The 18,543-nt window shown below is 40.2% G+C and overlaps 1 protein-coding gene across 5 annotated transcripts in view; it reads right to left on the bottom strand.

Moving 5' to 3' along the window:
- The window catches only part of MTX2 (metaxin 2), a 58,745-nt gene that overhangs the window by 27,438 nt on the left and 12,764 nt on the right, over positions 1-18,543 (bottom strand). For all 5 annotated transcript variants that reach the window (XM_084813739.1, XM_084813757.1, XM_084813750.1 and 2 more), the window contains exons 2-3: positions 2,444-2,491; positions 1,368-1,414 (exon numbers count right to left, since the gene is read on the bottom strand). In XM_084813739.1, the coding sequence (XP_084669865.1) occupies positions 1,368-1,414; positions 2,444-2,491 (95 nt within the window). The remainder of the gene's footprint in view (positions 1-1,367; positions 1,415-2,443; positions 2,492-18,543) is intronic.

Here is an 18,543-nt window from a genome sequence, read left to right as displayed (position 1 = left end):
CCCCTATTCACCCTGACCAACAGCATAACAGTCATAACAGCAACCACATAAACCTATACTTCAAATCCAAAATGGCCTGGACTGCATTTAGACACCTGTTGGAAACATATCTATATACCCAGGCATTTGCTGATTTAATGCTTAGCTTCATAGATTTTCTTTGCTGTTGTTTTTAATCTTTATATTTTATTGTTGTTTTAATGCATTTTGTACATTGCCCTATGATTTGATAATGAAGGTGATATAGATTTTAAATGAATAAAATAAACAAATACTGGCCTAAGACCACACACAAACTACAAAATTGTTTGCATGCAGATTAAAATTTTAATCAGCCATCTATTGGATGGAAGCAATGCAGTAAAACTGTTTTATTCCTGCAACCACAGTAAGTTCACACATATTGGAAGCAGTCTGACTAGAGATCAACACCCTGACTAGATCAATCAGGTTGGGAAAATGTAATATATTTCATTGAATTGTTCTTTATCTTAAACATACTATGGAGGAGATCAAACATAAAATATCAGAAATGAATACTGAGCTTTATAAGACAATAAACAGAATTAGGACATTTAAAGTGTATATTCGAAAACTCATTGAAAGCTCATTCAAACAATGGTAAGACAGACTTCTCCCACTTTTTTAATACAAGTTTTGGACTTCAGCTCCCATCAGCCCCTGCCAGCAAAAACAATGGTCAAGAATGCTTAGAGTTGTAGCCCAAAATATTTGGAGAACACCAGGTTGGGGAAGGCTAGTATGTATCAACACAGGCATACACTTTGTTGTGGTTGTAATTTCCTGAATTTAAGACAGAGTCTGCACTGTGTCATAGTTGAGATGGATGAATCTGTCAATTTCTCTGTTTTTCATTTTCCCCATCTTAAGTTTCTTCTGTCCCATTTCCGCATGAAGTTGAGATCTTAAAAAAAAAAAATCTGCACAAAGATGTATATGCATTTTTGTGCACATTTTCCCTGATATATCATTTTTGTATATCTTTGTCTAATATATGCAATTTTGCAAACAGTTTTCCTTAATATACTGCTGTTTTGTGCATATTTTTACTAATATATGCATTTTTGTGGGCACCCTCCTGTAATATACATATTTTTGTATGAATTTTTTGCTGAAAGAATTGCAGTGAAGAATTCTGAGATGTGTGAATACTAAAGGATAACTGTGTTTAAGTTTGCATATTGATTCAAGAACTGTGAATTTGGTAAGTTCCTATTTAAATGCAAACTGAACAAAACTCCATTTATTTCAACAGGACACAGAATAATGACATGTTCAGTGGATAGGGTCCCAGATCTTCCAGGATGCCTTAACAACAACCAAGTAGGAAAATGACTATGTTTTACCTGTACAGCAAGACAGGCAGCATTATCGGAAAGCAAAATTTGTTCCTCTGTAAAATAAAAATAAAAATAATGTGCAGGATAATGATTAGAAACAGTGGCTCTTTTTCCTCTATCAATAACTGTAAATCATTTGGGATGCAAAAATAAGTGGTGTACAAACATGAGATAAACTGCTTTAACACGAATCACATGCCCCATTACATTCAAGCAGTTTTTAAAAGCCTACGGCCTGATGTCCCAGAAATACTTCTCAATATGCCCTACAATTTATTGTATTGTCCCAACAGTTAAAAAGTTCCTAACAAAAACATGTCTCTGGCTTTTTTGTTCTTTTCTATAAACAAAAAGGGTAATTATTCATTTCCTAGTAAAAACAAAACAAAAACCCAACAACTTCATAATTCCTCTTGCTAAAAAGTAAAAGCATTCAGAAATCTATAAAAAAAAACCCAGCTTCCAGTTAATATTGTACACTGTGTCTAGGTCTGTCACACAAAAGAAAGATGACAAGTACACAGCAATAAAAATTCCATGCTTAGAAGACTAGGGCTGCTACCTATTAGTCTTCATTACTTTGCAGTCTTTTGACAACTGTAGCAGGCTGCTGAGCCCCAAATGGGGGCCATAATGTGATCTGATGATATATGAAGAGCTGCTAAAGGGAGCCTGAACCATCCTAGCCTATACATTTTAACAGTTCCTTTTTACCGAGAGCCCACTTCACCACAAGACTTCAAAAATCTGCTGCCTCAGCTATTGGCGCAGTAAATCTGCCAACTGGGCCTGCAAACCACATCATTTTACACTGCCTACAGCAGCCAATATAATGAGTCAATAATAAACCAAGGACCTTATAGGCCATGAATAGTTGGTTTATATTGGCAGATACACGTTTAGCAAAAAGAAAAAAGAAAAAACAACAACCCCAAAACACCTCTGACCAGACAAACACCACAAAGGATTCTCTTTTTAACAAGGTCTCCCCCACTCTCTGCACCCGCCAGGCTGCAGTTAATTAGGCTGCTGCATATTTAATGAAGAAAGCACAGCTAACTGCAGAAAATAAAAGTACTCACCTTTCAATGGCTGATACAATGCAGCGTTTTGAGGCCAAGGTTCTGCAGCTGCAAAAGGAAAACAAAGAATTGATTAATTCAGAATTTAAAGAAGCCAAAATGATCATTATGCATTGTTTTACACCAGGATTCTCTCTGTTTAGATCTATAAAGCATTCCACCCCCACCTGCAACTTTATAAACTAGCTCACAAATCAACCATTGCTCTCCTGATGCCACAAAATACCTAGATAGATGAGGAAACAAGGTACACCATCTTCATAACCATGCTTCAATATTAGTACCACACCATGCCTATTATATATTAACACATGTCAAATCTCACACCCTACCATTATAGAAGATTTATCAACTCTAGTTTACTTTCTGTAGTCATGCCACAATGTATTATTCTCTAATCTGTCCCTTTGCACAAGGCTATACTTAAAGTGCATTGAATGAAGGATCCTGCTAACACGAGCATGTTCAATTGGATGGCAGGGAGCACAAGCGGTTTTAAATATCAATTTTGTGGTTGGTGTTTTTTTAAAATAAATAGAATGACATTTCAGATATTCATATAGAGCTACATCCAACATTATGTGAGCAGAGTTCTGTACCTACGATGGAACTTGCCCTTCCTCTCCTCCTCCTATACCCTCAAGGCCGGCGATAATGAGGGGAATCCTGCATGCCCTGGCTGAATCACTTTCTGTGCTGTCCACACACACATTGGGATGCAAGCAGGCCAGGAAGGAGGCAACCGACTCAGCTGACACTTGCAGGAGCTGGCTTGCAGGAGTCCTGCAAGCACTGGGTGACAGCTCCTTGCCTCTCTGTGCATGGAGAGAAAAAAGTGGGTGGGGCAGACTTGAGGATATTATGGGAGGTGCAATTCAGACTGAGACCCCAGCCCCTTAATGTCATCCAGCCTTCCAGTTTGGTCCAAGGGTGGCCCCAGATCAAAACAGGTTGCCGACTTGGGTCATACCCAAATGCACCTTTTTGTTTGTTTTAATAGGGTTATTTATGTGTAAAAAGTCTGCATCTCAGCTGACTCAATCTGACCTACGAGTCATTGAGCCAAGCTTTTGGACGTTTGGAATGCAAGTTGCCACAAAATATTATCATTATTATATATTTCTTAAGCATATAAAATGTGTTAACAATGACAAAATTACAACTGAAGTAAACAGACACATAAAGGAAAAGGGGTATGGAATGACAATAAGAATGGAAGTGGGGAATCTTTTAGCCTGAGAGCCAAAATCAATTTCAGAGAAACTTTCTCTGGGGCTGCATTCCAGTGGACAAAGTCAAAAAGCATGGGGCCAAAAACACAGAAAGATACCAGCATATTTCAGCTTAAAGCTCTTACAGAAACTAAGCCTTAGGAGAGGCATGGGGGAAAACTGTGCAAAGGCCAGGAAAACACCAAACGATCAGTGGAAAACACCAAACAATCGGTGGAAAGGGGTAGGACCAGGTGAAAGAGACATAGCCCTCTTGGGAATCTCAAAGCACAGGATTGGGACCTCTGAAGAGCTGCATTAGGCCTGCAGCCCTGAGGTTCCTCGCCCCTGAAATAGAGGAAGAGAATTAACATGGGCCAAATTCAGTAGTCCCAATGGAGGATTTTGCCCCTAACTAATACCAGCTTCAGAGAGGGATGTTTTTCAAGACAGGAGCAAGGAAGGAAAGAGTTAAAAGGTGCGATCCAGCAGACACTGTTTACCTGGAATTGCAAAAGGCTTTTGACAAAGTCCTTCACCACAGACTCCTGAGAAAACTTAGTAGTCATGGAATAAAAGGAAGGGTCCTCTTATGGATCAGTAACTGAAAGTAGGAATAACTGGACAATTCCTGCAATTGAGGAATGTAAATAGTGTGGTCCCACTGTAATGGGACCAGTGCTTTTGAATTTGTTCATAAATTATTTAAGGTGGTGAAAAACTAAAAGGGATTGTGAAGAGCTCCAAAAGGATCTCTCCAAACTGGGAGAATGGGCATCAATATGGCAAATACAGTTCACTGTGTAAGGAAGTGTAAAGTGATGCATATTGCGGCAAAAAAAAAATCCTTCATATATAAGCTCATGGTATCTGAGCTAGTGGTGACTGACCAAGAAAGAGATTTTGGGCTTGTGGTGTACAGCTAGATGAAAATGTCAACCCAGTGTGCAGCTGCTGTGAAAAAAGGCAAGTTCTGTGTTAGACATAATTAGGAAAAGAATCAAAAATAAGTGCCAATATCATACTCCCCTTATACAAATCTGTGATATGACCACACTTGGAATACTGTATACAATTCTGGTCATTGCATTTCAAAATAGGATATTGTGGAGTTGGAAAAGGTGCCAAAAAGGCAAACCAAAATGATCAAGGGACTACAGTATGAGGAAAGGTTATAATGTCTGGGACTGTTTAGCTTAGAAAAATGGTGAGTATGAGGAGACATGATAGAGGTGTACAAAATTATGCATGGGGTGGAGAAAGTGGATAGGGAGTCTTTTTTCTCCCTTTCTCATAATACCAGAACCCAGGATCGTCCCGTGAAGTAGAACAGTAGAAGATTCAGGACAAAAAAAAGAAAGTACTTCTTCACATAGCACATAGTTAAACTATGGAATTCACTACAAGATGTACATACAACCTGAATTGCTTTAAAAGGAGATTAGACAAATTCATGAAGGATAAGGCTATCAATGGATACTAGTCATAATTGTTATATGCTACCTCCCAGTATCACAGGCAGTATGCCTACGTCAACCAGTTGCTGGGAACACGAGTCAGAGGGTGCTGTTGTACACATATCCTACTTGTGGGTTTCCCATAGACAGCGGGTTAGCCAATGTATGAACAGAATGCTGAATAGATTATATGCCTTTGGTCTGATTCAGCATAGCTCTTCTTATGTTCTTAAACTCCCCCTCCGTTCCTGCTGTGATCATGATAATTCCTCCTGTGATCCTCATCCCCCCCTCCTACGGCCAATGCGATCTGAATTTTTAAAAACCTGCCAATTAGATGCAAGAGACACATTTAACCTCATATCTAGTTTGCCCTAAATTAAAATCTCAATGAATTAGAACATATATATGTTTTGATGCTTCTTTAAGAGTGGGATGGACTGAATAATATCAATATCAGGTGGCAAAGAACTCAAAATGTAAGGTGCTGTCAATGAAAATGGGTGGAGGTATGAGATAACAGATGCAAACTTTAGTCCAACCTAGAGATTGGTATCAGAAGAATGCAGACCTCTAAGAATGAGTATAAAGATAAATAAAATAAGAAAGTTAGAACAGGATCAGTAAAGTATACGCATTAAGAAGTAGAATTTTAAACTGAATATGTTAAGAGAAAGGAAGCCAGTGCAAAAAGAAAAGAGAAGAATATGGTCAGTCCAATGTAGCGGCAAAAACAATGAGATGAGCTTCAGGAGTGAAGAGCATATATTTAAGTGTTTTAGATGGGATAAACACAACCTTCCCTAATCCAATGCCCTCCAGTGCTGGACTTCAACTCTCATCGTCCCCACTCAGCATGGGCCTGTTGACTGGAAATGATGGAAGCTATAGTGCGGAAAGCTGGGAAAAAGACCAAAGAGAGCACTACAATAATCAAGCCTAGATAAATAAGAGAATGAGTATCTGTCATACCTTCAGAAAGAAGTTAACATATTTTAGAGGTGTTAGTAAGTTGATAATGATATGGTTTGGAAAGGGATTGAATCTGCAATTTTAAAAAAGGGCAGAAAAGTGTTAAAAATCACACTCAAATTCCTAATATGTGAAGTAGGGAAAAATAAACATCCTCAAGTGTTAAAGAAACAAAAGGAATGGAAGATGATGGTGATGAAGAAGAATGTATTTGGCTGCACAAAAGTGCACTTTTTCTCAAAGGTGCCAAAATATTCTTACAAGTCCCCACTGCCAGGTTTGGGGCTGAAGCAGAAGTGTATTTTTCTTTTCTTTTAAAAAAATAAACAAACAAGGAGTCAGATGGGAAAAGAAGCCTGCATTCTGACCTCTATAAGAACCCAAGGGCAGGTCACCAAGCCCAATTTTTTAAAACAGCAGTACTTACTAGGTGCCTGGATCTTTGCACTCCTGAGCTGAAGCATGTGCTGCGGGAACCATATTGACACAATATGGCTGTTTTCATGCTGCATCCCTGTGACAATTGTAATGTGCACTCTCTATCTCTTTGTGAATACTCTTATGACAAAGAGGAAGACTGAGGTCAGGGAGTAATGCTTTAAGAACGTTTACATACATTTGCAGGTGGAAGGAAAGGGCTTTGGGGTTGTTGTTGTTTTTAAAGAGTTTTACTCTAACCCAGAAGGCTGCTCTAACTACAAGTTGCTCTATAATCTAAACACACAAGGAGCTGGGAGGCATGTGTAGTTCAGCATAAGGTGGCTTAACCAATGTAACATAAGAAGAGCTGTCCTGGATCAGGCCGGAGGCCGATCCAGTCCAACATTCTGTTTGCACACTGGCCAGGAAGCCCACAACAAGCACCCTCCTGCTCATGTTCCCCAGCAACTGGTATTGAGAAGCATAATGCCTTCAGTACTGAAGTATATAGCCATCATGACTAGTGGCCATTGATAGCCTTATCCTCTATGAATTTGTCTAATCCCGTGTTAAAGTGGCCCAAGTTGGTACTTTGCTATATCAGTGGTAGTGAATTCCACAGTTTGACTATACTTCCTTTTATCTGTCCCGAATCTCCCATCCTGGAACTTCATTTGGGTTCTAATATTATGAGTGAGGGAGAAAAAATCTCTCTACCTGCTTTCTCCAAAACATACAGGGGCTAGGGCAGGGAGAAAGATGGAGAAGATACCTTGTGATGGAAAAAACATATTCCTCTGTAGAACCCACTGTGAGAAACCGTAAGATACAGTATTTCGTTACTATGCTATATACAGACATTAAAAGAGGAAACAAGTGAGTATTTTCTATGAGAAATTGTGTCTAACTGATTCATCATGCACTGCATGAATACATAGTATTGAACAAGCAGTCAACAGTACTGATATCCCGATACACCAAGACTACCAGCCATAGTACACAGTTTGTAGTTAAAAGGCATGATGGCCTTAAAAGATGGGAATCCACATGGAACTAATCTGTGCACAAATTAGCTGGCTATGAATGTTCAACTTATGCTTTGTATAGAAAGCCAGGATATAAATTACTGTAATAAAATAAGCTTTTAATGATTTGCTCAACATAATGGCCACACCTAATGCTTTTACTACAGTTACAGTAGTAAAGATTAAGGAACATTACCCTCTACATGATCCTGAAACTGTAGTAGTAACAAAAACCCTTCAAGGCTTTGTAATTATATGCGCCTTCCCCTCTTCCCAGTTTACTAAGCTTGCCTTTTCAGAAAAGTTGGATGGGACTGTAAAGTGTGTAATACTGTATATACAGCCTGGCAAAGGTCACTCTACCTTTAATATTAAATACATTCACACACACACACACACACACACACACACTTGTATCTCTACGTGCATGGAGAAACTAATTATATCCAAGTGTCATAACCAAACATTTTTTTATTACAATGTTTATTACTTTAATGCTAAAGCTTGCACCCTGGAGAAATAAATTCTGGAGATGGGAATTTATTCTTAATTCTTTGGAGTGGAAGAAAGGCATACAGCTGATACCACAACAGAACTGTAGAAAGATGCTTCACTACTTTTTCTATGGGGTACTGAAATTGAAAAATTTGGTTTAGAAGTTTTCTAAGCATTCTGGGAAGACTGAAATGAGGGACCTTTGTAGAATATCATTTTATTATGGAATAAGGAAGAGCAAGGAGAATCTCTTTTTCTAGTTATGCACCTGTAGGGAATGAAGTTTATCAGCATTCGGTCATTAATGTTTTGCTTCTGGTAAAATGTCGTACCCTCCCCCCCTCAAATACACACACATCTATTGCAACAAATAGTGTGCAGAAATTAGTTTTACATATGTCACTGGTAACCACTGGATAGTGAACATGACCTCATTAGTGACAATATGTGCGTCTGTGTGAACACATACACCCCTCTACCTTAGAGATGGGGGAACAGCTGGAAAAGAGTAAGGTTTACTATGTTGGGCTAAAATAGTAGCATAAGGTTGCAATCTATACCTACTTACCTGGGAGTACCTGCCATGGTATTTACTTTTGAGTTGCTATGTACAGTATTGCACTGTAAGAGAATTCATCCTTTATTTAGTACCAACATAGAATATTTCTTAGGTAAAACAATATAGAGATATATACATGCTGTCTTTCTTGATAGCAAAGAACTTTGTCACTGCACTCAACAAGACTTATTTCTGAGTAGACATGCATAGGATTACATTTTAAGTGTTCAATTAGTGCAGTGTAATTCTATAAATGTCTACTCAAAAGAAAGTCCTGAGTTCAATGGGATTTACTACCAGGTAGTTGTGTCTGGATTACAGTTTGTGTCTTAATTTTGTAACCACTGCCCTTAAGCTTATATTACAGCATAATGTATGGGTACAAAAGCTGTTTTAGAGTTAACTGGCAATGGGTGAACACATCAATGTGATCAGAGAACAACTATAGGTTACAAGATCCCACATTGTTAATATAGTTAATCACAAATAGTATTAAAAAAAACAAAAACAGAAAAGGATTGGATTGGTTGTTAAACTGGTAACTTGCCTTTCCAGGGGCCCACAAATTATGCCAGTTCAGTAGCCAAAAATTATTTCTAGTAGCCCGCAAGATTATAGTAAAAGTGCCTCTGAACACATGCAAAGCACCTTTCCCTTCCACCTAGCAAGTGGCTGCCTTCCCCGCCCAGACAATTAAAGAGAAAGTCTAATAGCATAGTTGACATTGTTCACCTGAGTCCTGTGAAATTTGAAAATTAAACAATTCCCTGGCAAGCTGCAGCATAGCAAGCATCTGTTTTCAAAACCAGGGTTCAAAAGGCTAAGTTATCATCTTTCCCTCTGTCCCAAAAGAATCCACTCCTGATTTTTCTTGATGTCAGGGTGGACACTGAGCCCATAGAGCCCCAGAGCAGTTCTGATTCTGAGGTGGAGCAGCCGCTCCTGGGAGAGGAGTACGCTCATCCTTCCCAGGGCCAACAGTTGCCAGAGATTCCTCCCACCATCATTCCTGACATAGATAGCGCTCCCAGGAGTGAGAGAGCGCGAGAAGATTTGCTGGACGTGTGATGCCGACGCAAGGAGCGATGCCAAATGGAGGGCACAGAAAGGAGGCGGAGTGCCCGGCTGGCACACAAACAACGGTTGCGCCCAGAGGATCCAAGGGAAAAGGGGAGGGACTCTCCCTAGCCCATAAGTTCAGGGTCTGCCAGTGATTCTCCTTCAAACGAGGACCAACTGTTCCAACTTAGGGCATAGGTGCTCTGCTGCTCATAGCTAGTCGCTGATAGTAGAGTTGTTAAGTTGTAAAAAAGGAATAAAGCTTTGAAAATAATCCCTTTGTCTGTGTCTGGACTTGGCTACTGGATTAGACTGAAAGAGGCCGCCAAAGAGCCCTTGACACTTCCTTCCCTGCAGCAGCTCCCTTTCACAACCCAGTCTTTTTAATTTGTTTGTTTCTTCAGCAGCCTCTGGAGAACAAAACAAGGAAGGCCTTTTCTGGAAGCCTAATTTAGCTGTTGCAAAGCAATCTCCCTCCCGGAATAGTTTTTCCCTCTACAGTCAAAGACCTGGCCTGTTGGTGAGTGGGTTTGTGCCTTTCCAGATGATGCTCGAGGTGGCCAACAGCAGTAAAATACTAAATAAAATACAAACTACCACAGCACAGCAAATAAAACACATATTTAGGTATATATGTTTTAATGAATACAGTTTAGTTACCACACTATAGAGCTGACAAATAAGACTGAAATTATCAATGGTTTCAGAAGTTTTTTCCAGCCTTGAGGGTCAAGATTAAGCTGGAAAAGAATGGAGATGTGTCAGTGAATTCCATAAAACATTATTCTCTTCTGTTGGCAGGAGTTTACTTTTCTGTCTGCCCTCAGCTTTTGGCATGGGACTAAAGGTCTAAACAAATGAAATAAATACATTCAATTCATAAGCATAGGATTAGAGACGGAAAACTCACTAGTATTACTCATGCCTTTCTGACCCAAGGGAATAACCCAAAATTGGTAAGATGAAGAAGAAAAACTATAAAGGGATGGGAACTGCCTTAACAAGAGAGGGGAGAAATGAGCACACAACAATTTTTAATGTACAGCATGACTCTTGCCTTGTGAACAATAGGTGAAGGCATAATTTGTAGAATAATAGGCACTAATATTACACGCTGCTTCAGTTCTGTCATATTTCCAATCCATCAAGTTGATTAATGCTATAATAACTCCACACAAACTTATCCTTTGTCTAATAATGAAATCAAACCAAGTTTATCCTTCGGCAACTGATTCTCTTGGACTTTAGCTGTTATTTGCTCAGCTCAACTAAGCCACTCTAATATAGGGAAGGGGGGGAAATGGTGAAAACCAAGCATGTGGCTGAATGACTGAAATGAAAACTGGTTTCAGTATAAAGAAGGAAGCATCAGTGACCTCTTGCAATTATATAGTTATGCCCTCCTCACTTCCCTGAGCAATGAGACATTTCAGTGGTAGTGTTGACCTGGGCCTCGATTCCTGCAGAAGGAGATATTACTGGAGATACTTATGGCCCTTTGTAGCATCTGGGATTATTTTACAAATATAGAAGTTGAGTATATTTGGGGGGGGGGGCAAAAAGCAAATCTACTGCCCCACAACAGATCACCAGAGACACCCCACAGCATCCCCATATGCTATCGAGCCTTCAGCTAGATCTGTCCCCCCAAACACTTCAATTGTTCCCCAATAATTGAAAGGAGAGGGAAAGGTAGGAGTCACCTTGTCCAAAATGGCTCTCAGAATCAACAGGAATCTCCTACTATTTCCTTGCCATTCTGGGTCATTTACCTGCAGCTTCTCTAACAAAAGCTGTGGCTGGCACGCTTGGCCGCTGATCATTAGGAACATCAGCCAGTCATTCAAGCCCCTTAACTCCCTTCTGTCCAAATCCTAGATTCATTCACAGCAATCAGACAGCAACCTCACAATAATATTTCGACCATGTCTTCTTTAGCAGAACCTTCAATGATCCGGTATTTGACATCTGTCTCACATTCTGCTCCAGTTTGAAGTATTTAATTAAAAGCATGCAATATTTGCAATACAGCCCCTGTGCTGCATAATAAATCGTGCCAACTTGAACTGTCAAAAACAACTCGAAACATCAGAAGATGAAAGATGGGAGTCATATGAACCAGTCCCAAACTGCCTTTAATTACCCTACAGTATAAGGATCTGATCGTTTGTTGCTTCAACAGTTGTATCGCAGGAGAGACTAGTTTAACAAAGACTATGCTATTGCAGTTATATCAACCGCCGCTTCTGATGACTCTTATTCAGTGTAATTGTTCTAGATAGTGAATGGCCTCGTGTAACAATAGCAAATTCCCCATTTCTGCCTAAAGACTTCTGTTTCCATGATCTCAAAAATAAGCCAGCATGTATGTTGTTTTTGCATAAATCTACTGAATACATCTCTCATTTAGTTAACTCAATCTCACAGGAAAGCCAGAGGAGACAGCACCCATTTATACCTCTGGTCCACCTCACAGGGTCATTAGTAGATGCTTATGTCTGGTTCCTCTGCCTACCTCAGGAACCTACTCATGTAGCCTGCTCTCCACCTAATTGGCTGCCCCCCTTCCTCCCCCAGCTCCCTTCTTGAATCTCCAGAGATAAAAAGCAAAAGGTGGACATGCTGGCCATAAAAAGCATTCCAAAATCCATATTAGTATAATACCCTTATTAACCAACCAAAAGATCAAACCTACATGCAAGCTTTGGGGTCTCCAGATCTATTTATCAGGCAAGATGTCACACAAAGCAGGGGAGGGAAGGAGGGGAAAAACCTGACTAGACATCTATTAAGGTTTTTTTCTCACTCCCCCGGCTTTTTGTAACATCTTGCCTGATGAAGAGATCTGGAGACCATGAAAGATTACATATTCTTTGTGATGACCAGAGATAAAAAGAATGAGTTCTCAATGCCTGTTGTCCCTCCTCCTTGAACAGACTTCTACAAATTCCCAGGGAGATGACCCATGCTATTCTGCAGGCCAGCTGAAGAAAGATGCATCTCTTTAATATGCAAGTTCCTGAAACTACTTGAATGTATCAGGACTAGTTAGAAAAGTTGTGGTATTGTTTCTTGGATGCAACTCTCTCTCTCTCTCTCTCCCCCCCTCTCTCTCTCCCCCCCTCTCTCTCTCCCCCCCCTCTCTCTCTCTCGGAGTTAAATAAAGCTGTATAATTGGACCTCAGGTGTTAAGTTTCTTTGCATAGCCACTGGACCTGGTCTGACTCACACTGCCTTAGCCATTTCACCCACACACTAAAGCCTTTAAGGAGTGTTTAAAGGAAGCCTGTAAAAAGGTCTGTTCTTATCTGCAGGTGCATGCCATAAGTCGGAACTGTCCATGCATTCAGACAAAAGTATTAAAATGTGGGGCGTGGTAGTGCTCCCTAGGAATAAATACTCAGGAGTGTATTGCAGCCTGTCCTACCCTGAAGAATGCACATTGTCACGCCTTGTGAACCCAAAGAGTCAACCTCTGAAAGTTCATCAACAGCCTATTGAAATGAACTGCAAACTACTCCGCAGGTGGAAGAATATGCAAGTGATTTGACTTGGGAGTACCACTTCGTATTCAGCATCTCAAGTGTCAGGGGCTCAGGTGTGAATTCATATATACTCAATGACTGCAATATCAAATGATGGCTTATGTGTGGGAAAAGGTCATCATAGATCAAACTCTACAAGGTTTTCCTATTGTCTCAAGCACAATATTTTTCCACAGAGCCTGCTCACACATTCCTCTGGGAAACATCAAGTGGTAAGTAATCGAGTAACGTGCATGCAGTATATATAAATTCACCCTTAGACTTGCCCCTGGATCAGTTTCATTCCGACTCTTCTGCTAGTGCAGAGGAGCATGCTACTTTGGAGCATGAAGGTACCCACTCTCAAGACCGACCTATGACCATCATAGCTGGTGAAAGCTAGTCTTGACAGCAAGCCCTTCGCTAGCTGGAGATAGTAAAGTCTCATTCAAGAAGGAAAGTGTGCTTGATGGACTGATCTCTGTGACCTTTGGCACCACTAGCCAAACTAAGATTCCCAGGTCCACTACCACCCACTTTGGAAAAATTGTTGAGTAGTCAGACTCTGGTTCCAAGTGCACTTTGCTACTACCTTCATAGGCCCTTGCTAGCCTGGATATGGCACTGAGCTGCAGTTGTGTGCCTAGAAAATATTAACTCCTTAGAGACCAACAGGGGAAATGGCATATTAACCAATTTAGACCTCCTGCAGATTTATGTTGCAATCTGAAAAACATTTATTAGGGAGTAAGTCCCACTGGAATCACTAAAACTTGGATCCGGGTAAACATGCTTGGGAACATGCAGTTAGATACCACTAACAATGAACTTTTGATAGCTCAACAATGGGTCTAGCGAAATTCAAGGAACTAGTTCCACTCATTTTGTGCAGGAAGTCCTACATCACAACATCTCTTTAATAAGGGTTTGTCTAATTAGGCTAATTGCTGGCAGTGCAATGCAGCTAATGCTTCTTTTAAACATGTTCTGGCAATGTCCAGTAGTTGCTTCTTTGCGGGAGGAAGTTATATGGATAGATTTTGTACAGGAACAGTCTTTAATATGAACACACACTTTTAAATTACCTACCTGCTTCTTGGAAATTAACGAATGGTCATTGTAAAGGGATATCTGCACCCTTTTGACAGCCAAAAGACTGATACTACAACACTGGAAAGACAAACACAAACACTCATGCAATGGACTGAGGACCTTACAACATTTTCAGAATTTGAATGAGTGGCATATAGACACCACCTTTGAATGGATACTTATTTGTAAATCTGGTCCGCTTTTGTTGAAGCTTATGTATAACTGCTAGAAAGTTGTATTTTCATATATGTGCATTTTGTATGGATTCACTGGTATGGATATATACAAATCTATGTACGTACACTTAAAAAACTGAATTATCTGCAGGAGGTCCCAGATGACCATGGCCAACTGCTTATCACCACCTTCAAGGCATTGTCTGTGGGATGTCTCAGAGTTTACCATGACAAAGGGGGAATTATTTCACAGTTATCTTATCCTACAGCATGGGTGGGCAACATACAGCCCCTGCCACCCTGCTGAATTCAGGCAAGCCAGAAAATAAATACACACATACATTCATTTGGGGTTGGATGGCATCCATAGCTGCTACTGAGCCAAAAGGGTCAAATTTAGCTTGTTTTCTAAATTCAACCCCCTAAATTCAACCTCCCAAAGGGTTAAATTTAGCTTGCAAGTCAGCTTAATTTGATTCTTTTGGCACTGCGGCCCACAGAGGGAGAGGGACCAGGGACAAAAATGGCCCCTGGACCTCCCAAAGTTTCCTACCCCTATGACACAGAAATCCTTCTTTTAATGTCACCCCCTCTGGTAATACAGCCACAATATACTTAGGTAACAAGCCCATGGTAAATTTCAGCCTTGGGTTTTCCTACATTATCCAATATTAAATCTGAAGTTCAAACAAGCTAACAGAGCAACCTCTTTATGCCCAGGCTCTTCTATAGATAACCAAGTTGTTTAAATTATTATTATTATTAGATTTATTTCATTTCTATGCTGCCCCATAGCTGGAGCTCTCTAGGCAGTTTACAACAATTCATAAAAATACATCAACATTAGAAAAAATACAACATGGTAAAAACAGTCTAAAAAATTTTAACACACAAAAATTAAAACAGAATAAACAGCTAAAAACAACTTTAAATAAACAATATTTTCCCGAATAGACCTGTTCAAAACAGCAGACATAGATGCCCCATCATATGCCATTAAATGTCTGGGAGTAGAGAGCGGTCTTTACCTGACGCCAAAAAGATGGTGCCAGGTAAACTTTCCCTCTTAGTTATTTGAATATGTAAAACTCAGCAGAGTGTGAATTCACAACGTAAGACAACAAACTTAAGAACCCAAGGGTTTGTACTTGCCAATGGACTCATATCTGCGTAAGCATGTAAACACATACTCAGTAATTTTTCTCTTTCTCACACATGCAGCGCACATGCGCGCGCACACTAAGGATTGTTACCAGGAACCTACCAACAATTCAAGTTTCACTTCTAGCCAACACCTTTAAAAAAAAACAAACCTTGTTAATTCAGAGTTGCATCCGTGTGAAGTTCAAGCCTTCCCTATTATCTGGGAAAACTCTAAAGCATTTCCCAAAAAATTCAGCTAGAGGGGAAAAAAGCTGACCTATTTCCTACACAGATATACAAGAAGCTTACCACTAGCTTGCTGACCTTTAAAAATAGAAAAGTTACTTTTAAAATAGAAACGTTAATTTTAAAACTATGATTCCAGTAACTCGCAGACACATGGAAATGCTGATAGTTTTGACTACTTCAAATGTTAAAATAACTATATGTAAGCCTTTATTACTTCAGTGAGCCTGCAGTCAGTTTGGAACAGTAGTTAAAAGACCTCTCTTCCATTAGCAGTGATCAATAAAGAATGTACAAATACATCCCTTTATGAATTAGTTGTCTCATCGTCATCCAACGTAAATACCTATATGAAGGCACGATCAATTGCAAAATGTACTCAGACCTCTCTCACAAAATTGACCTAATGCTACTCAAAGGGTCAAAAAAACAAGTTCATTGAGCTGGAGATTCAATGGCTCTTCAAAAGAAACACAACAAAAAAAACATGCTTCTTTTAAGACAGACACATATACATATATAGTTCCATGGCTCAGAAGCATGTGAATGCATCCATCATCTTTCCTTACACTGATTAAGGCTGCAGTCCTTACCAGGGAATACGTCCCACTGAACAGTGTGACCCTTACTTCTGAGTAAACCTGATCAGAGTTGCAAAGTTACAAACATAATGAGAAGTTCCAGTTAAATGCATAGTTTGGGTCCAAAGGTGCACTTCCACACATGGAAGGAGTCTCACATTCTTAGAATTTGTGTGGTACATCACACACAAGAGTGTTTCATATTCCTCAGGCAACAAAAGCCTCCCAAAAAGTTTCTGAGCATGAGAACAGATAACCTACCTACTGTAGCACTGCTCTTGTGCAAGTGTTTACTGAACAGCACCAGCAGCAGTTTTCCTTCTGCTTAGAGTTCTTTGGATTCACCCCACGTCCAAAATTCAATTCGAGTCATCATATAAGAGCACCATGCACACTGGGGAAAACCCATTTAAATTTTTGAAAAATGTGACTTAAGAAAAAATATGGGTTCATTAATATTTAGGGAATGGGATCCTAGAGGGCTGGAGTCAAGCCGGAAAATTGGGGAATGGATTCTGAGTAGATGTGCCAAGATCTGTTCTCCATTTAGAGTAGCTGATGATATCTATGTACAATGACAGCAGATGGGTTCCAGGAGCATCTGTGAGGCTCCATATTATGACGCTCAGAGAAAGGCATCCATGGGAGCTATGCACCAGGAGAATAGATAGCACAGAAATAAATTAATTGCAGAGACGGACTTTCTTCTTCAGAACTGTGAAAAATACATTAAGGGTTCAGGCTTTGATATCAGAATGTTTTGATATAATGGCACAGCTGCACTTTGCATACTACCAGTGGCACTCTTGGACAGAACTAGGAGGCTCTTGACTCTAAATGACATACTATACTTCTACCTGCCTATCCCATGATGTGCTGTTGCCTACTACCCAACTCAGTAGACTAGAAGTAAACTACCACTGTAGTATACATTACAGAGGCACTCTCAAACTTCGGACCTGGCTTGTCCAAAGTTTTGAGAGTGTTTGCAACCACTACGGCTCAAGATGGGCTGCCCCAACTGCATTCAAAAAATGAATTTATCATGAAAGCCCATTCTTTCAATGTATCTGTGCATATGAGGGACTGCCTTTTATATCCAAACTCTTCCCACAGTGCTTTGGTCACAGACATTTTGCACCATGCCAATTTAATACTTTAGTTAAACATATACACATTTGTTCCCCTTCATGGATCACTGCCTTGTTGTGGCGAAGGGGCTTGCGTAACTCAGTGAAGCCATAAGCTATGCCGTGCAGGGCCACCCAAGAAAGACAGGTCATGGCAGAGAGTTCTGACAAAATGTGGTCCACTGGAGAAGGAAATGGCAACCCACTCCAGTATTCTTGCCAAGAAAACCCCATGGAACGTATCACAAGGCTAAAAGAGATGACGCCGGAAGATGAGCCCCTCAGGTCGGAAGGTGTCCAATATGCTACTGGGGAAGAGCAGAGGGTATTTCCAAGTAGCGCCAGAAAGAGTGAAGCGGCTGGGCCAAACCCGAAAGGACACTCAGCTGTGGATGTGTCTGGTGGTGAAAAGAAAATCCGATGCTGTAAAGAACCATATTGTTTAGGAACCTGGAATGTCAGATCAATGAATCAAGGTAAGCTGGAGGTGGTCAAACATGCGATGGCAAGATTGAACATCGACATCTTGGGAATCAGCGAACTAAAATGGACAGGCATGGGCGAATTTAATTCAGGTGACCATCATATCTACTATTGTGGGCAAGAATCCCTTAGAAGAAATGGAGTAGCACTCATAGTCAACAAAAGGGTGGGAAAAGCAGTACTGGGGTACAATCTCAAAAACGATAGAATGATCTCAGTACGAATCCAAGGCAAACCATTCAACATCACAGTAATTCAAGTCTATGCCCCAACCACTGAGGCCGAAGAAGCTGAGGTTGATCGGTTCTATGAAGACCTACAACACCTTCTAGAACTAACACCAAAAAAAGATGTCCTCTTCATCATAGGGGATTGGAATGCTAAAGTAGGAAGTCAAGAAATCACCGGGATAACAGGCAGGCATGGCCTTGGTGTACAAAATGAAGCAGGTCAAAAGCTAATACAGTTTTGTCAAGAGAACACGCTGATCATAGCAAACACTCTTTTCCAACAGCACATGAGGCGAC

Source organism: Heloderma suspectum, chromosome 1, assembly GCF_057233095.1.
Source record: "Heloderma suspectum isolate Gila_16-S chromosome 1, 16-S_ref, whole genome shotgun sequence".
Classification (NCBI taxonomy): domain Eukaryota; kingdom Metazoa; phylum Chordata; class Lepidosauria; order Squamata; family Helodermatidae; genus Heloderma; species Heloderma suspectum.
This window is presented reverse-complemented; position numbering and strand designations above follow the sequence as displayed.